At 38.6% G+C, this 27,126-nt stretch overlaps 2 protein-coding genes across 21 annotated transcripts in view; one reads left to right on the forward strand and one right to left on the reverse strand.

The window, feature by feature from the left end:
* Nucleotides 1–11,603, reverse strand: part of TSGA10 (testis specific 10) — a 144,622-nt gene extending 133,019 nt beyond the window's left edge. For 7 of the 14 annotated variants that reach the window (XR_006815292.1, XM_045980480.1, XM_045980478.1 and 4 more), the window contains exon 1: nucleotides 11,128–11,258. Coding sequence is in view for 8 of the 14 variants with exons in the window: in XM_045980480.1 (XP_045836436.1) it covers nucleotides 11,128–11,214 (87 nt within the window). In the remaining 6 variants the exon portion in view is untranslated. Of the gene's footprint in view, nucleotides 1–11,086; nucleotides 11,279–11,420 lie in introns of those variants that run through there. The other 7 variants (XM_045980485.1, XM_045980484.1, XM_045980481.1 and 4 more) reach the window with 7 other exon arrangements.
* On the forward strand, nucleotides 11,538–26,844 carry C16H2orf15 (chromosome 16 C2orf15 homolog). Of its 7 annotated transcripts, none has more exons than XR_006815293.1 (4): nucleotides 11,616–12,030; nucleotides 12,574–12,689; nucleotides 16,001–16,047; nucleotides 26,251–26,844. XR_006815293.1 is itself a non-coding variant. In XM_045980488.1 (4 exons), the coding sequence occupies exon 4, from the start codon at nucleotides 24,036–24,038 to the stop codon at nucleotides 24,309–24,311; it is 276 nt and encodes a 91-aa protein (XP_045836444.1). In that variant the 5' UTR covers nucleotides 11,616–12,030; nucleotides 12,574–12,689; nucleotides 23,141–23,187; nucleotides 23,966–24,035; the 3' UTR covers nucleotides 24,312–26,844. The 7 variants fall into 7 exon arrangements, 4 of the variants coding, with proteins under 4 accessions (XP_045836445.1, XP_045836444.1, XP_045836443.1 ...); XR_006815294.1 differs by lacking the exon at nucleotides 26,251–26,844 and adding an exon at nucleotides 23,966–23,976; XM_045980488.1 differs by lacking the exon at nucleotides 16,001–16,047 and adding an exon at nucleotides 23,141–23,187 and having other exon boundaries at nucleotides 23,966–26,844.
* Nucleotides 26,845–27,126: the final 282 nt, after the last annotated feature.

Here is a 27,126-nt window from a genome sequence, read left to right on the forward strand (position 1 = left end):
AAAAAAATATATTTCTTATTGTGTTATGTTAGTCACCATACAGTACTTCATTAGTTTTTGATGATGTGTTCCATGACTCATTGTTTGCATAAAACACCCAGTGCTCATTGCAATACATACCCTCCTTAATACCTATCACCAGGCTAACACATGCCCCTGTCCACCTCCCCTCTGAAACCCTCAGCTTGTTTCCTGGAGTCTCTCATGGTTCATCTCCCCACCTTCATTTTCCCTTCCTTCTCCTAATGTCCTCCATGTTATTCCTTATGTTCCACATAAAAGTGAAACCACATGATAATTGTCTTTCTCCGCTTGACTTATTTCACTTAGCATAATCCCTTCCAGTTCCATCCATGTTGAGGCAAATGGTGGGTAATCATCCTTTCTGATGGCTGAGTAATATTCCATTGTACATATGGACCACATCTTCTTTATCCACTCACCTATTGAAGGGCATCTCATCTCCTCCCAGTTTGGCTATTGTGGATATTGCTGCTATGAACACTGGAGTACATGTGTCCCTTCAGATCACTACATTTCTATCTTTGGGGTAAATAACCAGGAGCGCGATGCTGGATCATAGGGTAGTTCTATTTTTAATGTTTTGAGGAACCTCCACACGGTTGTCCAAAGTGGCTGTACCAACTTGCATTCCTACTAACAGTGTAACAGGGTTACCCTTTCTCCACATTCTCATCAACATTTGTTGTTTCTTGCCTTGTTAATTTTTGCCATTCTAACTGCTGTAAGATGGTATTTCAGTGTGATTTTTATTTGGATTTCCCTGGTGGCTAATGATGCTAAACATATTTTCATGTGTCTTTTAGCTATGTGTATGTCTTCTTCGGAGAAGAGTCTGTTCATGTCTTTTGTCCCTTTTTTTCCACTTATTTGTTTTTTGGATGTTGAATTTGAGAAGTTCTTTATAGATCTTGGATACCAGCCCTTTATCTGTAGTGTCATTTGGAAATATCCTCTCCTATTCCATGGGTTGCCTCTTTGTTTTGTTGACTATTTCTTCTGCTGTGCAGAAGGTTTTTATCTTGCTGAAGTCCCAAAAGTTCATTTTTGCTTTTGTTTACCTTGCCTTTGGAAACGTGTCTTGAAAGAAGTTGCTGCGGCTGATGTCAAAGAGGTTACTGCCTATGTTCTCCTCTAGGATTTTGATGGATTCCTGTCTCACATTGAGGTCTTTCATCCATTTAGAGTTTATCTTTGTGTATGGTGGAAGAGAACTGTCGAGTTTCATTCTTCTGTATATAGCTGTCTAATTTTCCCAGTACCATTTATTGAAGAGACTGTCTTTTCTCCATTGGATATTCTTTCCTGCTTTGTCAAAGATTAGTTGACCATAGAGTTGAGGGTCCATATCTGGGTCCTCTATTCTGTTCCATTTATCTATGTGTCTTTTTGTGCCAGTACCATACTGTCTTGGTGATCACAGCTTTGTAATATAGCTTGAAATAAGGCAATGTGATGCAATCAGCTTTGTTTTTCTTTTTCAACATTTCCTTGGTGATTTGGGGTCTTTTTTGGTGCCATACAAATTTTAGAACTTTTTGTTCCAGCTCTTTGAAAAATGCCATTGGTATTTTGATTAGGATGGAGTTGAAAGTGTAGATTGCTCTAGGCAGCACAGACATTTTAACAATATTAGTTCTTCCAGTCCATGAGCATGGAATGTTTTCCCATCTTTTTGTGTTTTCTTCAATTTCTTTTCTAAGTGTTCCATAGTTTCTAGATCCTTTACCTCTTTCGTTAGGTTAATTCCAAGGTATTTTATGGTTTTAGATGCTATTGTAATGGAATCGATTCCCTAATTTCTCTTTCTACAGTTACGTCATTAGTGTATAGAAAATCAACTGATTTCTGTGCACTGATTTTGTATCCTGCCACGTTACTGAATTGCCATATGAGTTCTAGTAATTGGGGGTGGAGTCTTTATGGGTTTTTCACATAAGTATCATGTAATCTGCAAAGAGAGAGAGTCTTACTTCTCTTTGCCAATCTGGATACCTTTTATTTCTTTTTGTTGTCTGATTGCTAATGTTAGGACTTCTAGCACTATATTGAACAACAGTGGTGAGAGTGGGCATCCTTGTCATGTTCCTGATCTTAAAGGAAAAGCTGACATTTGCTGTGGGCTTGTCATAGATGGTTTTTAAGAAATTGAGGACTGTTCCCTCTATCCCTACACTCTGAAGAGTTTTAATCAGGAAAGGATGCTATATTTTGTCAAATGTTTTTTTCTGCATCAAATGAGAGGATCGTGTGGTTCTTGTCTTTTCTTTTATTAATGTGTTCTATCACACTGATTGATTTGTGACTGTTGAACCACACTTGAATCCCAGGAATAAATCCCACCTGGTCCTGATGGACAATCCTTTTAATGTACTGTTGGATTGGATTGGTTAGAATCTTGTTGAGAATTCTAGCATCCATATTCATCAGGACTTATGGTCTGTAATTTTCCTTTTTGATAGGGTCTTTGCCTGGTTTTGGGGTTAAGGTAATGCTGGCCTCAAAGACTGAATTTGGAAGTTTCCATTCTGTTTCTATTTTTTGAAACAACTTCAAGAGAATAGGTATTATTTCTTCTTTAAACGTTTGGTAGAATTCCCCTGGGAATTCAAATTGGGCCCTGGACTCATTTTTTTTGGGGGGGGGGGGGTTGATCATTGTTTAAATTTCATTACTGGTTATTGGGCTACACAGATTGCCAATTTCTTCCTGTTTCAGTCTTGATAGTTTCTAGGTTTTCAGGAAGGCATCCATTTCTTCCATGTTGCTTAATTTTTTTGGCATATAGTTGTTGATAATAATTTCTAATAACTGTTTTTATTTCCTTGGTGTTAGTCATGATCTCTCCCCTTTCATTCATAATTTTATTAATTTAGGTCCTTTCTCATTTCTTTTAGATAAGTCTGGCCAGTGGTTTATCAGTCTTATTAATTCTTTCAAAGAACAAACTTCTAGTTTCATTGATCTGCTCTACTACATTTTTCTTCTCTAATTCATTAATCTCTTCTCTAATCTTAATATTTCTCTTCTCCTGCTTGGCTTAGGCTTTATTTGTTGTTCTTTCTCCAGTTCTTTAAGGTGTAAAGTTAGCTTGTGTATTTGGGATTTTTCTATTTCTTTGAGTGAGGCTTGGATGGCTACCTATTTCCTTCTTAGGGCCGCCTTTGCCATATCCCATAGGTTCTGGACTGAAGTGTTTTCATTCTCACTGGTTTTCATGAATTGTTTAAATTCTTCTTTCATTTCTTGGTTGACCCAAACATTCTGAAGCAGGATGGTCTTTAGCTGCCAAGTGTTTGAATTCCTTCCAAATTTTTTCTTGTGACTGAGTTCCAGTTTCAAAGTTTTGTGGTCTAAGAATATGCAAGGAATAACCTCAAATCTTTTGGTATCACTTCTGACTGATTTGTGACCCAGTATGTTGTCTATTCTGGAGATAGTTCCATGTGTGTTTGAGAAGAATGAGTATTCTGTTGTTTTAGGGTGTCTATATATGTATATATCTATGAAGTCCATCTGGTCCGGTGTGTCATTCAAAGCTCTTGTTTCTTCATTGATCTTCTGCTTTGATGATCTGTGTATTGCTGAGAGTGGAGTGTTGAGGTCTCCTACTATTAAAGTATTATTACCAATGATTATTTTGGTTAACAGCTGTCTTACGTAGTTGGCTGCTCCCATGTTGGGGGCATAGATATTTACAATTGTTAGATCCTCTTGTTGGACAGATCATTTAAGAATTACAGTGTTCTTCTGTATCTCTTACTACAGTCTTTAGCTTAATATCTAATTTGTCTGATAGGAGAATTGCTACCCCAGTTTTCTTTTGAGGTCCATTGGTATGTAAAATGGTTCTCCATCCCTTCACTTTCAGTCTGGATGTATCTTTAGATTCAAAATGAATCTCTTGTAGACAGCATATGGATGGGATACGTCTTTTTATCCAACCTACAACTCTGTGCCATTTCATGGGAGCACATGAAATGTGCTGTTCACGGTGAGAGTATTATTGACAGATAAGATTTTATTGCCGTGATGTTACCTGTGAAGTCCCTGTTTCTATAGACTGTCTCTGTAAATCTCTGGCCTACATTACACTTCAGGTCTTTCTTCTTTTATAGAACTTCTCTTGTAGGGCCAGTTTGTGGTCACATATTCCTTCAGTTTCTGCCGGTCTTGGAAGTTCCTTGTCTTTCCATCCATTTCTGAATGACAGCCTTGCTGGGTAAAGTATCCTTGCCTGCATGTTCTTCTCATTTAGTACCCTGAATATGTCCTGCCAGTCCTTTCCGGCTTGCCAGGTCTCTGTGGATAGGTCTGATGTTATTCTGATATTCTCCCTCTATACATAAGAAATCTCTTTCCCCTGGCCACTTTCAAGATTGTTTCCTTGGATCTAAGATTTGTGACTTGTACTATTATATGTCAGAGTATTTGTTCTCTTTGATCTTAGGAGGGGTCCTCTCTGCCCCTTGGACACAAAAGCTTGTCTTCATCCCCAGATTAGGTAAGTTCTTACCTCTCAAATATATCTTCTATACCACTCTCTCTCCACCTCCCTCAGGGATCCCAATAATTCTGACACTGGAACATTTCATGGCATCATTACTCTCTCTCAGTGTGATCTCTTGGGTTTTAATCTGTTTTTCCCAGGCCTCCTCAGTTTTCTTCTTTTCTATCATCTTATCTTCCAGCTCACTAATTCATTCTCCTGCCTTGTTTACCCTGGCAGTCAGAGTATCCAATTTAGACTGCATTTCATTCATAGCATTTTTAAGTTCCACCTGATTGGATCTCATTTCTGCCCTTAGAGATTCTATATCGTTGCTCATATTTTTCTCAAGCCTAGATATCGACTTCATAATTGTTACTCTGAAATCTATTTCTGACATCTTGCTTATATCCATATCCATTAGGTCTGTAGCAGAGGACACTGTCTCTGATTCTTTTCTTTGTTGGGGGTTCCTCCTCTTAGTCATTCTGTTGGGGGGTGGTTGAGGGAATGTACAGAGTTCAAAACATTAAACATGCCTCAAGCAAGATGCACCTGTTTTACAGGGACCTTTGGGTTGTCGTCCTCTTGTTCTTCCAGGTTCTCTTCTTGGGGAGGGGACTGCCAGGCTGTTACTCAGGCAACCCTGCTTGGCAGAGTTGCCCTGTCCCATGGGGAGGGAGTGAACTTAGTGAAAACCATGGCGGGGGGCGGAGGTGCTTTTATTCTCTGGCAGCTTTCCAAGTCTCTTCCCAGAGTCAGAGAAGAAGTGACTGCATCTAAATCGGTCTCAGAACAAAGAAATTGCAGTCTGCTCTTCACTGAGCTCTCCATGCCACACTGTCTCCATTTCTGTCTGCCCTGCTAAAAACTGCAGCCTCCCTGGTCGTGTGCCCCATAGCAACATTCCAGTGGTAGAACCTAGGGCCAGGCATGTCTCTGCCCTTTGTGCTTCTAAAATTGCAAGCAGCCCCTGGTTCACTCATGTGCACCCACAGGTCCTAGATCCTATCTGGGGGCTGCACTGAAATCCTTTCACCTCCGCTACTGGTCTGTGAGTCTGTGCCAGGTCCCCAGTGTGGGATGCTTTTGCTCTCCAGTGTTATATCACCTTCCTGGCATCAGCTTATGGTGGCTCCCTCCCCTTTCTGTTTATCTTCTGATAATCTGAGTGCAGAATCATGGCTGCCTGCTTCATACCTCAAGATCACTGGAGATTTTCTGTTTGTACCGATCCAGATATATATTCTTACATCTCAGGCTGATTTCATGGGTGTTCAGAATGGTTTGGTAAATAACCAGCTAAATTCAGGGGACCAGTAGAATTAGGGTTCCCTACTCCTCTGCCATCTTTTCCCACAATCCCAATTATTAGAATCTTAAGAACAAGCAATGTCCTAGAGCTCTCCATACTCCTACAAACCTACATAGAATTCTTTGCATAATAAGTACCAATAAAAATTTATATAGATTGATATTAAAGGACTGTACAAAAGCAGATGAAGTTGAACTTTCCTTCTTCTTGGTAAACTAAACAGTCAGTTAGAGATTCTATAAAATTACCTATCAAGTTACACTAGAAATTAAAAGTAGGAAGAAACCAAAAGTCTACCTGACAAGTGTGAGCAACTGAGTAGCAGTATTAGTTGCTACTTGCTCTGCTTTGGAGGCAAATGAAAAGGGAGAGAAATCGGTATATATGAAATGCCCATGTCTCTTCTGCCATGTTCTCCACCTCAGGCCACCTGAATATCCTCCACATTCCCACAATCTCTATCAAAATGGAACTTGTATTCCTGTACAGATTTCAGAGGATGCAAGTAAAAGTACTCTGGAAGCAGCAAATCATTATTATAAAAACCCAAGCTAGAAGCACATTCTAAATGAGGAAGCAACAAAGCATAGTAGTTAGGAACTTGTTCTTTATCAGAGTGCTTATGTTCATAATGTTAGCTTTTCTGCTTCTTAGCTACATGACCATGAGCAAGTTACTTCTCTGGCTATGGCTTCATCTATAAAATAGGAATGATAATAGTACTTGCCTCCAAGATCTGTTTTGAGGATTAAATGAGTTACAGTAAAGCATTTTAGAACACGACCTGGCAAGAAGTGCTCTCTATATATTATTGGCCATCACGTTCTACTTATCTTTTCACTAAAATCACTCTTGAGTACATTTCTTCTGTATCCACTGTCACTGTTTCAGTTTATAGTTTCATATTTTAACACTCACAATTATTCACTTGTCAAACAAATTTATAAATAGCTAGAATAAGAATGAACCAGTATTAGATCCTATGGATAGAAAGATGGGAAACAGGGGTGCCTGGGTGGCTCAGTTGGTTAAGCATCCCTCTTGATTTCAGTTCAGGTCATGATCTCAGGGTTGTGTGACTGAGCCCCATGTCAGGCGCTGCACTGGGCATGGAGTTGGCTTGAGATCCTCTCTCCCTTCTCCTCTACCCTTTCCCCTCTTTCTCTATCTCTTCCTCTTAAAAAAAAAAAAAAAAAAAAGAAAGAAAGAAAAGAAAAGAAAAAGAAACATGGAAAGCAAATAAAAACCTACAATCTCAACCCTCAATGGGCCTAGGGAAGTCAAGAAAAATAAATTAAAAATTACAGTACAAAAGGATTAGTGCCATATCAGAGGAATGCACATGAATGCTAAGGGAATATAGAGAAAAAGACTACCAAAAAAAGTAGTTTTGACTTCAACTCCCCCCAAAAAAGACTTAGGATGTATTTTCCATATTCCCCCAAAACTATGAATATACTCCTACTGGAGCACTTAACACATTGTATTGTGTCTACTGAATGTCCAGAGCCATCACAACTTTAACACATCTAAAACAGACCTCTTAAGTTCCCCTCTTGCACTTCTGCTCTCAACCCTGCTTCTACTATGTTCCTTCCCAGTCTTTCCCATGTGAAATGTACCATCATTTGTGCAGTGCCCAAGGGACTGCCTTTGTTTACTCTTTATCTAACCCCCTCAAAATGAACCCTGTTAGATTGACCTCTAAAATATTTCCCAAATCCATCTACTTCTCAACATGCTTATTACCACCTCCATATTCCTCTCCTACAAGACTACTGGTACAGTTCCCTAAGTGGTCTTCATACTTATACTATTGCTCACTACAACTTTTTTTCCAAATCAAAATCAAAACTATCACTTTAAAATCATGAGATCCTGCTCAAAATACTCCAATGCCTTCCCACTACAATTAGAATAAAAATCCAAACTTTTAAAGGTCCTACATAATTTGGCTCTTGCTTTCAGTTCCCTAAGTAGATCTAGTACTCTCTTTTTCACCCATCAGCTTTACATTCCACTTCAAGGAATGAAGTGGAATCTTGCTTTCCCTCTCTTCAGAACACTCTCTCTCCCAGACCTGTGCATGACCAGCTCCTTCTCTGGCTCAAATATCAGCAGGTCTTCCCTGACCTCTTCCCTAAAGTGACCTCTTCCCTAAAGTAACCTCTCTCCTAGATACTCTCTCATCAGGCTATTTGCACTTAACACTATTTGAAATTACATTTATTTTTCACTTGTTTATGGTCTGTCTCCCAACTCCTAAAAGGTAAACTCCAAGAGATCTGGGCTTTTGTCTGGTCACTCTTATATCTCTAATGCCTACAGAAGTGCCCAACACAAAGTTGGTGGCCAAGAGAACATTTTCATAATAACAAAATTTTGATGATCCAAAGAAAGTAGTTTCAATGGTACAGAAGGAGTAGAAGCACATTCAAAGAGAACTAATAAATGAGTAATGAACAAAAGGAAATAGAAAATGTAGAGTTCTTTTAGGAAGCATGACTGTGAGACAAGAAGTAGAGCGAAAGGTGGAAGACCCTGTTGTTGAAGGGTTATTTACAAAGGAGAAAAACTTATTTCTTAATTCTCTTTATATCAAGGACCACCTTCAGAATTAAAAGCCCCAAGTCCTCTCCTCAGTAAAATAAAAACACATACAAAACTTTACAAACAATTTCAGGGGGTTGAAGAACTCCCCAAAGTTCTTGTGCTCTAGGTTAAGTCCTACAGTACAAACACATAGAAGATTCCTAAGACAAGGGTTAATGTTAACTAATGGGAAAAGTCACTGAGCCAATTAAAGGAAACCCAAATAAATGGCAGATGCACTGTCCTTGGAGACAAGAAAGAGGAAAGCAAGGTCAGGTGAAGATTCAGGTAAGAAGGGGTAGAAATCTGAAGAGGCTCCTGCCTGACAGAATTTTCATTTTTCATGAAATAGGAGGTAAGATCATGCACTAAAAAGAAAAAAATACCAATCTTGAGCAAAATATCACACATAACACACACTCAACAAAAGTCACTAAATATTCTGGTAGAATAATTAAAAATACTACAGTATTTTATATGGGATTCTGAAATCTGGTTCCACAAAAAGTCAACTTGTTTTCTTTTTATAAAAAAGTTTACACTGACAGATCCTTTGAAGTAGGAAGGAATAACATCAAAGAAAGATGTAGAAAACCACACAGTTTCATGAAAAATTTGAGACAGGTTTTTGTATTATAAAAATAAGTGAATAAAGGTTTTGGGAACTCACTTCAAACAAAACAATAACAACACAATGCTTAACCTTTCTTATGAAAAAGAAATAATCTCTTCAGTTATCCATTCAAATTCAAGCTCTTTAGTTATCTTCAATGCAGACTATTCTGTAAAGAAATAACTTGTCTTTTTAAAGAAGCATAAAACAATGGCCCTGGGGCGCCTGGGTGGCTCAGTGGGTTGAGCCGCTGCCTTCGGCTCGGGTCGTGATCTCAGGGTCCTGGGATCGAGTCCCGCATCGGGCTCTCTGCTCGGCGGGGAGCCTGCTTCCCTCTCTCTCTCTGCCTGCCTCTCTGTCTGCTTGTGATCTCTCTCTGTCAAGTGGATGAATAAAATCTTAAAAAAAAAAAACAACAAAAAAACAATGGCCCTGTTTCATTTATCAAGTATCATTTATCAAGACCTCTAAGAAACATAGGGGGTTAAGGAGTTGTTTTCAAGAGACTTTCCTGAACTAAAAATTATTAATAATAAACTGATGCTAATCCCATAACTAAGACAAATACAACTACCTTACTAACTGGGTCAATTCAAAAGATAATGGGGTACATGTATGAGAAAGTCTACAGCAGTGGTTCATATTTACCAAAACTGTAAAAACCTTAATAGTAGAGTAGGTAAACACTAAACAACAAACTATAAGCAACAAGCATAAACCTTAAAAACATAACGTTGACTAAAGAAGCAAACTACAAAGGAATACTTAACTACAATTCCGTTTATATGAAGGTCAAAAGCAAGCCAAACTAGAATGTGTGTGTTCGCATACAAAGATGGTGAAATTCTAAGGAACAGCAAGGAAGTGGTTATCATAGAAATCAGGATGGTGGCTTCATCTGGGCAGAAGAGGGAGCATGTGATGAGAAAAGAAAATGAATAATAACACCTGCTCTGCCTCCATATACGGAATACTCTAAAAGTAAATCACCCTAAAACTGATCTAAGCAACTAAAAAAGAAGACAGAAAAGGAGCCAACAAAATCTCTACATCTGATTATATGCTGGACTACAAACAGTGATTTCCAGATAATAAACAAAATAAGATATATTTTGCAAGCTGCCATTAAATAATGCCAAAGTTTGTTTACAATAAATATTTCATTAATATACCTTCCTAGTTATTTCTCACTAATTAAAATGGAATGGTTCAGTTCCTTGAGCAATTAAGATACAAACAAGAATCAGTTTTATCCTGAAGGCAGATTTGAATGTGTCACTTTCCATTTGTTTATAACTAACCTAGTTTCCTCTAGCTATAAACCAATATTATTCCATTTATTTCCATACAGGGTTTGTGTGTGTGTGTGTGTGTGTGTGTGTGTGTGTGTACTTTAAATGCTGAATACCAGTAGAGGAAATTTAAAACAACGAATATCCTGCGATATAAGGTCCTGGAATGTTAGAAGGAAAACACCGGGGCTGTGTCATCTGTGCAAACCGTTCTTGAAGCCCTGATCCTTGCCTTTAAAACAAGCAATAACAATGTATTCCTATGCATATTTAAGTATCAGGTCCATAATCGCCGCTGTTACTCTACTTTAGTCTCAAATATTTTTTCAAACAAAGCCCAGCTTATCCTGCCTTTCCTGTGTACAATTTCTACTGAAATTTTATGAAATGTTCATGCAAATGCCTATGTAATCTCGGCCCTTCACTTCCCAAAGTCTATAAAGAGGCTTAGAAGTGAGAGGCTGGGAGTCAGGAAGGGCAGGTTGAACTACCAAATCTTTGACTTCCAAATTCTCACTTCCACTCCAAGCGTTTCTAAACAGAACAGTCCCCGCAACAACCAAGCGGAGAGCTGCGGCAGGAAGCGAAGCGGTCACCATAGGAACTGGGCTCAACCCTAAGCGCCCAAGAAACGACAACAGCGGCAAAGTTTGCTCCTGGAAGGCTTCCCTGGACCGCAGCTCAGCCCGCTACCGTCCCCCACAGCCATCAAGCAGTGAATTCCCACTTCAGAGATCACCCTCAGCCCCTAATCCCCGTCATACCCTCCCTGTTGCAGGGCCTTCCGGTCTAGGAGCTGCTTTACCCCAACTCGGCGCATCCCTGCTGCCTCTACCTGGAGCTGCGAATCCCTCCCCGGGTTTCTCCGCTCGTCATCCTCCCCGGAGCTCATGTCGACGACAGGCAAGTCTTGGGCTGTGCCAGGGATCTAGGTCCCTCCCCGTCTCCATCCTCCGCCCTTTTCCCCTGCCTTCCCACCCCCAAATCAACCTGGCCCCACCCCACTGGAGGCAGAGGAAGGCGGGACCCGGAGGGAAGGAAGCGGGGGCGGTTAGCGTCGGTCGGGGCCGCCGTCGGCCCCGCCCTCACGCTCTGTACCTGAGGGGGGCTCGTCCTCCACCTCCCCGGCGCCTTCGCTCCGCTTCCGTTCCGCGCGCTCCCAGTTCCCGTGCGCACGCGTACCTGGCTCGACCCTCCTTCTCGCGGGGACTAGAAGCCGTGCGTGCGCACCCACGCACGTAGCGACGCGTACGTCCACCTGTCCGCGGTACAGGGTGCGTAGTGAGGCCTCTTCCTGGTCCATCCGCGCCGCGCAGGCGTAGGCCCACGCTGCGCTTAGCCGTCCCACACGAGCGTCCCGTCTCCTAGTAACCAGCCGCTGCTCTCTTCTTTACCACTTCTTACTCCCTGCTTGCGGCGGCCGCACCTGAATGGAACACGCATGCGCAGGGCTGTATCTCCGCCGGCCTCCCTCCCTTGGCTCTAGAACACCTGCTGCTTCGCTATTGCAGCTTTGTAGCATTTTTTCCCCTAGGGATATATTACTGTTTTGGACCCGCTTTCAGTGAACTCGTTACTCCCCAGAGCTGCTTTTGGGCAGTGGGAGGTTATTGAGTTCTGCTGCCGTGGCAAGGGGCCGGTTTTCGGGGAATCTCCTAGGTCGGGTTCTGTTGCTGCATCCTCTCGGAAGGGAGTTCTTTCTGTTCGGGTAAGGCAGCCAGCGAACCCACGACCCGGTCAGCCCTGCACGATTTAGTCATGGTTGAATCAGGAAGTGGCAGAACTTCATTGCTGTGAAAAAAGGCGCACATTCCTGACTGGTATTCCTTCTCCACATGCCAGTTCTTCAAGACCCCTTTCCAGAAAAACTGGTGGTGATTAACAAAAGAGGAAAGGGTATACTATCTCACTTGATATTTAATATTGTATTGATTGTTTGCCTGTTTAATATCATTTACATTTGTCTGCTCCCGAGTAGGAGCCTTCAGTCTTGGAACACTCCTTTAATTTAACCCGGTGTAATATTTTTGGCCATCCAACTATGTTAAAATTAACCGCATTACCTAAAAGTGGAGAAATTAGCTTTTTAGTGAAAAAGAATGAGGACTGCATTACTCTGCCAAATTTTGGGAGTCCAGCTTGAAAAGAAATACTGTTTTTAACATTTCTTAATATGAAATAAACTGTCTTAACCCAAGGGCTTCTGAATTCTAATGGCTTTATCTGCTTGTCTTTTCCTCTTTTCCGACAGATGAAATAGGTAATTAGATTTTTATAGCTGTTCTCTGATGATCTTGATAAAGTTTGCACCTCTGTATTTCAAACAATTTCACATTTGAAGAGACTAACAATTCCTGTTTTTGCCAGGTGAGTACTCCTCCCTCCCCCACAATATATTGGCAGTCATAAACACGTTAGAACAAATGTCTTCGTAGAAGTACATTTAATAAGTGCCATATGTTTTCCCCATCTCTGCTCTTTCATCATTACTTGTGTCATTACATCTCCTAGTTTGTAGCATTTATTTCAGCTATCATATACTTTGTAAGTATAGCTAGACACTAAAATTTACCTTGAGTGTCCTTGTTCTTTTAAACAAAGAAATCATAGATTTCAAGAGGTACATATAATTATGCCTAACTGATAAAATAAGTTACAAAGAAACATGCACTGGAACACGGGACTTGCTCAGTTGGTAGAGCATGTGACCCTTGCTTTTGGGGTGGTGAGCCCCCATGTTTGGTGTAGAACTTACTTAAAATTTTTTTAATTAAAAATTTTTTTTAGATTTTAAAATTAGGGGTGCCTGTGTGGTTCAGTTGGTTGAGTGTCTGCCTTTGACTCAGGTCATGATCCCAGGATCTTAGGCCAGTGCAGGGAGCCTGCTTCTCCCTCCCGCTCTGACTTTCACCCTGTCTCCTCTCCCCCTCTCTCACTATCTCTCAAATAAATAAAATAAATAAAAATAAATAAAATCTTTTAAAAAGTACTCCCATATTAGTACTTCTCTAAGGGAAAAAAATAAGAAAAGCTTAAGCATTTATGTGCACTACCTAGATGTTACTGAAGATTCTTTGGAAAGACTATAGGGAAAAGGATATTTTAAGGCCAAACCAGGGCATGAAGATTTTCCTTTCTTTTCTTATCAAGGACAGTTAACTTTGTCCCCTAACCCAAGACAGTGAATATTTTCTTCCCTCTCTGGTAGTCCAAAGGGTGGTTAGTGCTCCACCCTGCCTCAACTAATCCTTTTATATACCTGCGCTCTCCAGCTGTTACAGACACTCCTGTGTAATTCTAAGGCCTGTGTTTTCTGTTCCCTTTGTTTCCTCCCATCATTTCACAGTCTTCACTATGAAAGCCTCTATTTTGGGGTGCCTGGGTGGCTCAGTCCATTAAGCTTCTGCCTTCGGCTCAGGTCATGATCCCCAAGTCGGGCCCCCTGTGTCAGGCTCCCTGCTCAGCAGAGAGCCTGCTTCTCCCTCTGCCCCCCACCCAACTTGTGTGTTCTCTGTCTCTTTTGTGTATGCTCTCTCTCAAATAACTAAAATCTTAAAAAAAAGAAAGAAAGAAAACCTCTATTTTGTCTTTTTTTCCCCTATACCTCCTTGGTTCTCTAAGAAAAAAATTGGGGACTCAGTTGAACATATGTTAAGTTGCTTAATGTTGTTCCACAGTGAACTGGTGCTCTGTTCGTTTTAATATACCTTTTGATATATCTTCAAGTTCACTCTTCTTTCCTTTGGCAGTGTTAACCCCATCCACAGTATTCTTTATGTCAGAATTGTTTTTTTCATCTTTGGAAGTTTAATTATTTTTAATATCTTCCATTTCTAACCTCATCATGATCATGTTTTCCTCTACCTTCTTGAAAATATGAAGTATATTTAAAATAGCTGTTAAAGTCTTTACTAATTCTATCACCTGTGTCATTTCTGGGTTTGTTTCTATTACCTAATTTTTTTTCTCCTGCTTATGGGTCATACTTTTCTGCTTATTTTCATGCCTGGTTAATTTTTTTGACTTCCAGACATTGCATATTTTACATTGTTGGGTGCTGGAAGTTTTTATTTTTATTTTTCTTTAAATATATTTAGGCTTTGTTCTGAGATGTAGTAATGTTGCTTGGAAACAGTTGTATCCTTTAGAGCTAAACTGTTGAAAATAGTAACCACTAGCTACATGTGGCATTTTGAATTTTTATTAATAAAAGTAGATAAAACTTAGATAAATTTTTAAAAACTTAGATAAATTATTAGATAAGGTTATATAATACTAAATATTTATATATAATATAAATATGGTTATATAATATTAAATATTAAACAACAATTACATAAAACTTAACATTTCATTTGTACTATGTACATTTCAACTTCCAAAGCCACATGTGGCTAGTGGCTAGTACAGTGGACAATAGATAGAGAATATTTAAATAATTGAGGAAAGTTCTGTTGGAGAGCGACGCTTTAGAAACTTTTTTTTAAAAGATTTTATTTATTTATTTGACAAGGACACAGCGAGAGAGGGAACACAGACAGGGGGAGTGGGAAAGGGAGAAGCAGGCTTCCTGCTGAGCAGATGCAGGGCTTGATTCCAGGACCCTGGGATCATGACCTGAGCCGAAGGCAGACATTTAACGACTGAGCCACCCAGACGCCCCTAGAAGCTTGCTTTTAAGCTTTGTTAGGTCCAAATACTCTTTAGGGCTAATCTGGCCCCTTTCTGAGGACTCTGATCAATGCCTGGTATATTAGGAGTTCTTTACATTCAGGCTGATGGGAACTCCATTCTTGGCCCTGTGCAAGCTCTACAGACTATTTGGCCTTCTCCTTTTTGGTGGTTCTTTCTCAGGCCTCATTAGTTTCCTTACACATGTGTTTCCTAATTAGTATTCAGCCAAAGAATTGTGGGGAATCCTCTGTACATCTCTGGAGCTCTTCCCCTCACTGCCCCTCCTTCCACAAGTTCTAGTGACCTTGGCTTCTATAGACTCTGAACTTCTGTCTTCTCAACTCATTGAAATAACCGGGCACACTTTGGGTTCCCCCTCCTTGTGCAGAAGACTGAAATTTTCAGGCAGTAAGCACTTACAGGGCTCACCTCGTTTATTTCCTTTCTGTCAGGGATTACGCTCCTGCACTGCCTTTTATACATTATCTAAAAACCATGTGTTTTGTCTGTTTTATAACGGTGGTTTGAAATTTTAAAATTGCTTCAGACTGAGGGAACTGTAAGCGTATGAGCCCTAAAGCAGAAGAGGGCTTGGCACAGCATATACTTAGGAACAGCAATGAGGTCATGGGGCAGAATAAGTGAGAGAGATAGGAGTCTGAGAGGACACAGTGTTAGCTGGCTTATCAGTCTCCTATTGCTGCTGTAACAATTTACTGCAAACTTGGTGGCTTTAAACAGCACAAATATATTATCTTAAGTTCTGGAGGTTAGGAGTCCAAAATGGATCTCACTAGGGTACAATTAAGATGTCAGCTGGGCTGTGTTCCTTCTGGGAGTTCTCCGGGAGTATCCATTTTTTTATCTTTCCAGTTTCTGCAGAATGCCTGCTTTGTTCGGCTCATGGTGTCCTTTTATCTTCAAAGCCAGCAATAGCCAGTCAGGTCCTTCCCACATTGCATCATTCTAGCAGTGACATTCTCACCTTTCTTTCACTTATGCAGACCCGTGATCACCAGTGATGAGTCCAGGATAATCTCGCCACCTCAAGGTTGGTTGACCGGGAACCTTAGTTCAGTCTGCAACCTTAATTTCCCCTTGCCTTGTGACATATTCACAGGTTCTGGGAATTAGTATGTGGACATCTTTGGGGACCGTTATTCTGCCTAACACAGCTGGAGACTCAACATGTAGACAATTTGGCTTTCACTCTGACATGGAAGGTACCTAGAGCAGAGTGGTGAGCAGAGGATTGATGAGATCTGGTTCATGATTTAAAAGACTCATTCCAGATACAGTCTGAAGAACATACAGTGGGAAAGAATAGAAACAGAAACAAGATTCATTGAAGGACTAGATGTGGAATGTTAATAGGAGCTAGAAATTACTCCACCAGCAATGCACAGGTTTTCCCATCATCCTGTATTCTCCTTAAATCTCCATGTTATCCACCTTTCTAGTATGCCATTCCGATGGTAGTAAACTTGCATTTCTCTGATACCTAGTAAGTTTGAACATCTCTTTATGTACTCATTATCTATTTGGGATTCTCCAATCTGTGAATTATATCTTTATACCCTTTGCCCATTTTTCTGTTGGATTTCCTTTTTTCTTGTTGGTTTGTAGTTATTCTCATATTCTAGCTGTAAATCCCTTGTCTGCTTTATATAGCACGTCTTCCAATCTCTATCATTTTAATTTTTTTTATACTTTATTAAAGTTCTTAATTATGAGTAGTCAGGTCCATCTGTTTTCTTCCTTATTCTTTAAGCCCTTCAGTTTTTATTCAATAAATCCTTCTCCACCCAAGGTGACAAACATACTGTCCTACACGTTAAAAATTTCATTTATAGTTCTATGATACCACATGTAGGTCTTTACTGTATTTGGAGTCTACTTTTGTTTATATTATAAAATAGGGATCCTGCTTTATTTTCAACCCCATGATGAGTCGGTATTCACAGTATTATTCTACTAACTTGGTCTGTTCTATCCCCCTTTGTTGTATGGTGCCACTTTTACCATATGTGAAGTTCTGGCACATAACTAGGTCCAGATTAGAACTCTGTCATGTTCTGTTGGTCTTTTATTTGTTCCTTCACCTGTACTAAACTGTACACTTTTTTTTCACTTTCACTTTGTAGCATATCTTAATGATAAGGCAAGTCTCCTGTTGTGTATGTCCAAATTTATTTAGTTTTTAATGGAACTTTATTCTTCCTTATGCATTTAAGATTTTTTTTCTTGAATGGCAACGTGAATGTCAGGCCAAAGAGGCCCAAAATACACTTGTTCTCCCTTCATGTCCACAAGATTCCAGACAAGGTGAGATTCAAAGGGCCAAACCTACCTTATTTCTTTTGGTCCCTCCTCAACCCCTCTATTAAACTGAAATTTAATGTGCTAATTGAGAATCTGTATGTTACCATTATTTTACCATTGTTTATTTCAAATGCAGTATGTTGTTGTTTTACAGAGTTTTGTTACTATTGTTGACTCTTCAACAATGCAGGGGTGGGAGGCACCAACCCCCTGCCCATGCAGTAAAAAAATCTGCATATATCTATCAAGCCCCCAAAACTGAACTAATAGCCTACTGCTGACTGGAAGCCTTACCAATAATATAAAAATTTAACACATATTTTGTATGTCATATGTATTACATACTGTATTCTTATGATAAGTAAGCTACAAAGAAGAAAAGGTTAAGAAAATCAAAGAGGAAATACATTTACATTACTATGCCATATTTATTGAAAAATTTGCATATAAGTGGATACATGTGGTTCAAACGTGTTGTTCAAGCATAAATTGTATGTTATTTTTAGCTATTTTCAACTTTGTATTTTGAAGTTTTAAGCATACAGAAACTTAAGAATAATACATTGAACAATTGTTAACATTTAACACGTTTATTTTCTCTTCATATCTATCTATTGCTAGGTAATTTGAAAGCAAGTTGTATTTTATTTTCTCTTTATATCTATCTATTGCTAGGTAATTTGAAAGCAAGTTGTAGATATGATCCTTTACCCCCATTTTGAGCACGTAGCTCCTAAGAACAAGAACATTCAGTAATATAACCACAGTACAGTTACCAGATTCAAGGCATTTCACATTAATGCAATATTATTATTTAATAAACTATCCATATTCAAATTTTCCAATTGTCTAAGAAATGGCCCTTACAATACATTTCTTCCCCACCTCCCCAAATAAGGATCATTCATTGCATTTGGAAATCATGTCTCTTTAGTCTTCTTTAATCTGGAACAATTCTTCAGTTTCTCTTTGTCTTTCATACATTGACATTTTTGAGTAGAGGCTGTTTTATATAATATCTCAATTTGGGTTTATCTGATTGTTTCCTCATAATTAGATTCAAGTTATACATTTTTAACAGAAGGACTTCCTTTTTAAGTAATCAAAGAGGACAGACCAAAGAATAGAAGAAATTCAATTTTATTAATTCAAAGATAATATTAGATATATATTTGATGAGAAAAAAATTCACCTTCAGTTTCCAACTCTAAGAAATAGGTATACCTACAGTTTAGAATATCATCAGAGAGATCTGTCCATCTTTCAAAGCCCAACTCTGACCTTTGGTCCCCTCCTTTCAGAACCTTTACAAGTCCTCCCTCCGTGTTGCACACTCATCTCTTGACAGACTGGGTATCTGTACTAAGAGGTACTGTATCTTTATTGGACTTTTCTTTTGTACTGTGGTAAAATATACATACAATTTACCATCTTAACCATTTTTAAGTGTACAGTGCAGTGTTTTAAGGACATTCAGCATTATGTTAAATCCTTTTAAGGGTGGTTTCCTCTTAGGGTGGGAGGGCCCCCTGTCCCTCCTGCCTGCCTTCCAGCTATTCTTCATCATTTCCCACTCTGAAGAGGTAACCCTAACTGCTATTAGGGAAGAAAGGTGATGACCAATTGTAGCTACTTCCTGCTGGTCAGGGGCATTGGATGGGGGCAGCAGTCAGGGTTCCTCTCATCTCAAGCTATCAAGGGGTCCCCTGTAGATGTCTGGTTTGACCTCTATGTGAGGCTTCATCTGAACCACCATTTGGAGTTTGATGACCTTTATTCTGGAAAATATAAAGCCGGTTAGGGCACTTAGGAGACAAAGCCGAAAGCACAATGCAAGACCGAGTACAGCCAGGGGTCCAGTGAGAGATAGGGGATGTTTTAGTGAACTCCCCCACACACTCTAAGGAGAGGGCTGGAAAAAGGAATCCCATAAGGACTATGATTTTGATGGGATAAAAAGAAGGTAATATTTAAGAAGACTTATCTGTGACTTGTAGCTTCAAGCCTAGTTTGAGGTCCTTTCTGGATTCATAGAGTGATTTCAGTTCCCTATTGTTAGGCCCCACTGGGGACCAGAGTTTGACTGAAATAGTGGATAAAGGCTTCAAATTTAGGCACTTAAATTGCTATTGGAGTGGCTAAAATCACTGTATGTAGGCCTTCCCAGATAGGCTCTAACAAGCAGTTGGTAAATATCCCACTTGCTATTGAGCTGGTCCCCAGGCCTGGGTTAGAACATCCAAGGTCATTCCCTTTAAAGCTGGGGCATGGAATAAGGTCTTCTTGAGATTTTAAAAAGTTTTTTCTGACTCTGGATCCCACATTCATAGATGGGTGCCAGCTGTCTAGGTGTCCAGTTTTATAGTTTTAGATCTTACATTTAGGTCTTTGATACATTTTGAATTAATTTTTGCATATAGTGTTGGGTAAATATCAGGGTTTTTTTTTGCACATGAATATTGTTTCCCCAGCACCTTTTGTTGAAAATATTATCCTTTTCTTCATCAAATTATCTAAGCACCTTTGTCAAAAATCATTTGACCATGTATCTGAGGATTTATTTCTGGGCTCTCTATTCTGTTACATTGGTCTGTATGTCTGCTTTTAGGCCAGTGTGAGTCCTCCAGCTTTTCTTCTTTTTCAAGGTTATTTTGATTATTCATGATTCCAAATGAATTTTTGGATGGATTTTTCTATTTCTGCAAAAAGTGTCACTGGGATGTTGATAGGGATTTCACTGAATGTGTAGATCACTTTGAGTAATGTAGACATCTTGGAATATTAGGTCTTTTAATCCATGAACATGGGATAGGTTTTATTTATGTCTTCTTTAATTTCTTTCAGTGGTGTTTTAGTTTTCATCATACAAGTATTTTATCTTGGTTAATTCCTAAGTATTTTTTTTTTGTTCTATTTACATTATTGTAGATGGATTTATTTTCTTAATTTCCTTTGCAGATTATGTATTGTTAGTGCATAGAAATGCAACTTAAAACATTTTTATTCAAACTCAATTTCATTAACATTAGTGTATTATTCGTTTCAATGCTAGAATGTAGCGATTCATCAGTTCCATATAACACCCAGTGCTTATTATATCAAGTGCCCTCCTTAATGCCCATCACCTGATTACCATACCCCCCTACCTCCCCTCTAACCAACTTCAGTTTCTTTCCTATAGTTAAGAGTCTCTTATGGTTTGCCTCCCTGTTTTTATAATGTTTTATTTTTCCTTCCCTCCCCCTAAGTTCGTCTGTTTTGTTTCTTAAATTCCACATATGAGTGAAATCATATGGTATCTGTCTTTCTCTGACTTATTTCACTTGGCATAATACCCTCTAGTTCTGTCCACACTGTTGCAAATGACAAGATTTTATTTTTGATGGCTAAGTAATATTCCATTACATATATACACACCACATATTCTTTATCCATTCATCTGTTGATGGACATCTTGACTTTTTGCATATTTTGGCCATTGTGGATATTGCTGCTATTAACACTAGGGCGCAGGTGCCCTTTTGAATAACTGTGTTTTTATCCTTTGAATAAATGCCTAGTAGTGCAGTTGCTAGGTCATAGGGTAGCTCTATTTTTAACTTTTTTCCAGAGTTTTCCAGAGTGGCTGCATGAGTTTTCATTTCCACCAACAGTGTAAGATGGTTCCCCTTTATTTGTATCCTTCCCAACATCTGTTGTTTCCTGAGTTGTTCATTTTAGCCATTCTGACAGGTGTGAGGTGTTAACTCATTGTGATTTTGGTTGTATTTCCCTGATGTTGAGTGATGTTGAGCATTTTTTTCATGTGTCTGTTGGCCATTTGTATGTTTTCTTTAGAGAAATGTCTGTTCATGTCTTCTGCCCATGTCTTGACAGGATTTTTTTGGGTTTTGTGTGTTGAGTATGATAAGTTCTTTATAGATTTTGATACTAGCCCTTTATCTTATATGTCATTTGTGAATATCTTCTCCCATCCTGTAGGTTGCCTTTTAGTTTTTTTGATTGCTTCCTTTGTGCAGAAGCTTTTTATCCTGATGAAGTCCCAGTAATTCATTGTTGCTTTTGTTTCCCTTGCCTCTGGAGAGGTGTCTAGCAAGAAGTTGCTGTAGCTGAGGTCAAGGAGGTTGCTGGCTCTGTTCTCCTCTAGGATTTCGATGGATTCCTGTCTCACCTTGAGGTCTTTCATCCATTCTGAATTTATTTTTGTGTGTGGTGTAAGAAAGTGGTCCAATTTCATTCTGCGTGTGGCTGTCCAATTTTTCCAACACCATTTGTTGAAGAGTCTGTCATTTTTCCATTGGATATTCTTTACTGCTTTGTAGAAAATTACTTGACTGTAGAGTTGAGGTTCCATTTCTGGGTTCTCTATTCTTTTCCATTCATCTATGTGTCTGTTTTTGTGCCAGTATCAACTGCCTTGGTGATTAGAGCTTTGTAATACAGCTTAAAGTCCAGAATTGTGATGCCTCCAGCTTTGGTTTCTTTTTTCTTTTCTTTTCTTTCTTCTCTTTCTTTCCCTCCCTCCCTCCCTCCATTCCTAATCACACCCCCCTTTCTTTCAGATTTATTTATTTACTTGAGAGAGAGAGAATGCAAAGGGGAGAGAAAGAATCCTCCACAGTGTGGAGCCTGACATAGGGCTTGATCCCAGGACCCTGAGATCATGACCTGAGCTGAAATCAAGAGTCAGATAATTAACTGAGCCACACAGGCACCCCGGTTTTCTTTTTCAACATTACTTTGGCTATTCGGGGGTCGTTTCTAGTTTCATACCAATTTTAGAATGGTTTATTCCAGCTCTGTGAGAAATGCTGGTGGTATTTTGATAGTAATTGCATTAAATGTGTAGATTGCTTTGGGCAGCATAGACATTTTAACAATATTTGTTCTCCCAATCCATGAGCATGGAATGTTTTTCCATTGCTTTGTGTCTTCCTCAATATCTTTCATGAGTATTCTATAGTTTTCAGAGTATAGATCTTTTAACTCTTTGGTTAGGTTTATTCTGAGGTATCTTATGATTTTTGGTGCAATTGTGAATGGGATCAATTCCTCGATTTCTCTTTCTGCTGCTTTATTGTTAGGGTATAGAATTGCAACTGATTTCTGTGCATTGATTTTTTTTTTAAGATTTTATTTATTTATTTATTTGACAGACAGAGATCACAGTAGGCAGAGAGAGAGAGGAGGAAGCAGGCTCCCCACTGAGCAGAGAGCCCGATGCGGGGCTCGATCCCAGGACTCTGGGATCATGACCTGAGCCGAAGGCAGAGGCTTTAACCCACTGAGCCACCCAGGCGCCCCTGTGCATTGATTTTATATCCTATCGCTTCTCTGCCTTTTGGCTAAGATCAAGTGTGATTTTTATATCCTATGACTTCGCTGAATTCCTCTATCAGTTCTAGCAATTTTTTGGTGGAGTCCTTTGGGTTTTTCAAATAGAGTATCATGTTATCTCTGAAGAGTGAATGTTTGACTTCTTTGCCAATTTGGATGCCTTTTCTTTTTGTTGTCTGATTGCTGAAGCTAGGACTTCCAGTACTATGTTGAACAACAGTGGTAAGAGTGTATATCCCTGTCCTGTTCCTGATCTTAGGGGAAAACTTCTCAGTTTTTCCCCATTGAGAATGATATTCACAGTGGGTTTTCATATGGCTTTTATGACATTGAGGTATGTTCCCTCTATCCCTACACAGTGGAGAGTTCTTATCAAGAAAGGATGCTGTATTTTGTCAAATGCTTTTTCTGCATCTATTGAGAGGACCATACAATTCTTATCCTTTCTTTTATTACTGTGGTGTATCACACTGATTGATTTGCAGATCTTGAACCAACCCTGCAGCCCAGGAATAAATCCCACTTGGTCATGGTAAATAATCCTTTTAATGTACTGTTGGATCTTATTAGCTAGTATCTTGGTAAGAATTTTTACATCCATGTTCATCAGGGATATTGGTCTGTAATTCTTTTTAGTGGGGTCTTTGTCTGGTTTGGGGATCAAGGTAATGCTGGCCTCATAGAAAGAGTTTGAAAGTTTTCCTTCCATTTTTATTTTTTGAAACAGCTTCAGAAGAATAGGTATTAATTCTTCCTTAAATGTTTGGTAGAATGACCCTGGGAAGCCAATTAGCTCAAGACTCGGTTTGTTGGGAGATTTTTGATTACTGATTCAATTCTTTGCTGATTATGGGTCTGTTCAGGTTTTCTGTTTCTTCCTGTTTTAGTTTGGTAGTTCATATATTTCTAGGAATTTATTGATTTCTTCCAGGTTGCCTAATTTATTGGTATATAATTGCTCATACTATTCTCTTATAATTGTATTTCTTCAGTAATTATTTCTTTAATCCATTAATAATTTGTTAAAAGTGTTTGATAGCAAAAATGATATAATGGACTAAGTAGAGAAGTTCTTTTATTTTCTGAAAGGTAACAAAGCATAAGACCTGATAAATTCCTTTTTAAAAAGACTTTCAGAAGATCTATAGAACCTGCAAACCCTCCCACAAAGAAAATGTGAACACAGAGATGCAAGGCAATTTTACCTTGTATTTTTGGCATCACCATCATGATGTTTCATGAAAATAAGCAGTGCCATGAGGTTAGTTAAAATGCCCACTGTATTCACTTACTGTTATTTCTTTTCTAAGCAATCAAGTTGAAGAAAAGTTTTCACTACTTAAAGAGGTATCTGCAAACTGTATTTATTCAACCATCCCCATGGGATTTTCCCTTAGTAAATCTGCTACTCAGGTATCTGCTATGCACATGGATTCAAAAGTGGATGATCATTTGATGCAAGGAACTGAGAAAAGCAAGTTGGAACCAGTGACTCGATTATTTCAAAACACCAAGAAAATCAGATTAGAAGACACAAACCAAGAAAACTTTACAACAAGTAAAGAGATTGGCTCAGGCTCTCTTTCAGAGAAAACCTCGGGTTCTGTGGTATATGTTAAAGAAAGTGATGGAATAGAAATGACAGATGTGGAATGAAGTTATTTGTACATACTACCAAAGAAACCAGAATTTGCTTTTGACTAAGAGTGCATGTTGAATGAGAACTTAACTTTATTAGCAAAACCTAATGAAGGAAGACAATTGCTTATTTTTCACTATTCACGAATCACATTAGGCTGCACTTTTTTGATACATAATTTAAAAAGTTAATGTCTTAGGGGAAAAAAAACTTTCCAAAACTCAAGGCAAAATTCTCTGGTATTACATTCTATCTTTGTCAAAAATCAGAATTTTTGGAATAAGAGTATTTAAATGGTACCAAAATATTTTAATTATAATGTATTTCTTTAACAAGTGATCAAAAAACAGTGCCCAAACAATTTGACATCTGTATTTCATACTATGTGTGGTATACCAATTTTGTAAGAGTTCTAGTTTGTGATTTTGCTTTACATTACTTTATCTTCCTGCATTTTTGCATTTCTGTTCTATAAGCAATTACTTCAGGTAAACTCTGCAAAAGACCAGTAAATTACATACCTTGTGAAGCATTTCACATTTTAAATCAATCATCCTTTTAAAACTGTTTGCCTCTGAAATGAATTCATTTCAAAATTACAAAATAGTTATTTTCAAGTGTAACAATTTATCTTATAGATACTACCACTTTATACTAACGATATTTAACATAAGAAAGCAGCCTAGTGTTAAAAAAATTCTTGTTTTATATATATATATATGTTTGCCATTCTTACTGAAATGTCTAGTAGTTTGAGACAGCAGTATTGTCCCAAGTATTGAAATGAAATTAAAACCATTTTGTATCTGGACATATAGTGACCCGTAACTACATTATGTATGTTTTGAACATTTTCCTGTACTTTAATATTTATTGGCTATTTCTAATGCCCAATTGTGAGTTATCTCCATAATAGTCATAAAAACAAAGATGAAAAGGCATCTTCTCTTAGGGAAATCAATATTTTATAAATCAGAAAAACACAAATGTAATATATTTATAGGGAATATTGAGCTTAGAGCTAAATAAGATTATTGAATGGGACATAAGCCAATAGGATGATGCTTTTATCATTTACAGAACATTATTCTTTGGGAGAGAGAAAAACTAAATTATTTCATTTGTTCACCTAACCTGGCACTGTGCTTGTTGCTAGAGATATAGTGGTGAATAAAATAGGCACTGCTATCATAATGTTTACTGTCTGTCTGCCAGAGAAGATAGAACATCAGACAGTAATTATATAAGATACAAATTATGATGTGCCATGAAGAAAAAGTAAAATGTCTACAGGGACAGGACACATAAACTTGATTTTTAATTGTGGGAACTAGGAAGTTTTCTCTAAGGTCATGTCGTTTATAGATTTTGCAGTGAGATAGTTGTCCAAGTAAGATAATGGTAATGGTCAAGGTCTTGAGAAGCAGAGAGAGTCCTGGTGAAGGTTAGCAGGACAGAATGATGGTTTGAAAGTGAGAAGTGAGGAAAAAGAAAGGAATTCCAGCTAAAAAGGCTATGCATGGAGGTTCTCTGGGGAAAAGACTGAGCTCAGGAGCATGGTTTTGGGACAACACAGTTTCCAAGGCAAGTAGACAGTTATATGTATGGAATTAAAAATATGAATTTTGAAGTTGTATATAGAAATGGTATTGAAAGCCTTGGGAATGAATGAGATTGTTTAAGGTGAATGTATAGTGTGAGCTAAAGTCCTGAGGAACTAAAACATTTAGGAGCTGGTCAGCATGGGGTGGCTAGCAAAGAGAATTGAGGACTTGGCAGTGAGACGGTAGAAAACTAAGACAAGGTAATGTCAGGTTTGCCCACAGTAGTTGTTATGGTAGAGGTAGTCAACTGAAAGGTCAGACAAGGATGGAAAGGTCCATTGGATCCAGCAGTATAAAATGTTGCAGTAACCTTAGCAAAAACCACTTTCCTTTTTTTTTTTTTTTTAAACAGGGGCATGGCTCAGATATTTACAGCCTTGTTTTTCATCTCCATGAGTGTCAAACAGAACATTTGATAGTCAAGTTGGATGCTGAATTTGGGATGATCTTTCATTGTGCTTGATGCCTCCTGCATTGCAGGATGTGAAATACAGTGTCACACTCCAGTCACTGAGACTATAAAAAATGCAAACATTCATTACTCTCATTGAGAACCACTGCTGCTAAGACAACAGAAAATTGGAATCCCCAAATCCAATCTAAGCCATGGTTTTAGCAGCCCGTTCAAGAAGGGAATTCCACAAAGACTTCCTGGAAGAGATAGAATGGAACAAGCTCAATAAGGACAACAACCCCACTTAGGTGTTTTGGGAAAATTCTACAAGTGGTATCTTAAAGTGACTACTTTTCAGAGTTTTGTTGTTTCTACTAAGATAGTAAATTCTCCATATTAAAAAGTGTACTTCAGGAGAAATAAGGGTGTTAAGAGACTTTAAATCCAATATATCCATAAAATAAGATATCTAAACCTATTATACATGCATTGGTATTACATCTATTGGTGTTGTCATGATGCTAATAATAAAAGCTTTCATTTTTCGAGCTATTGTGACTGTCTTAATTGGGACTCCCAGAAGCTACCTGAGACAGGGCTTCAGGTGCACATGATTTTTGAGAGTATGCTCTGTAGGAAAAGCATTTAAGGGAGTGAAGACAGCAAGATGGGGCAACATGAAGAGTCAACTAAGGATGAGAGCTTAGATAAATTCTTGGCCTGATCCACAGGGTGCTCCAGAAGGACCAGACAGCACAGTTGTCCCGTTACTCACTTTGAGGCAAAGGGTGGGATGATTGTACCCCCTACCGGTCTGGCCTTGGTTGTCACCAC

This window comes from Meles meles, chromosome 16 (assembly GCF_922984935.1).
Source record: "Meles meles chromosome 16, mMelMel3.1 paternal haplotype, whole genome shotgun sequence".
Classification (NCBI taxonomy): Eukaryota; Metazoa; Chordata; class Mammalia; order Carnivora; family Mustelidae; genus Meles; species Meles meles.

Coding starts and splice junctions, on each gene's coding strand:
- C16H2orf15 (XM_045980489.1), top strand. CDS start 24,036: ATGGGATTTTCCCTTAGTAAATCTGCTACTCAGGTATCTGCTATGCAC.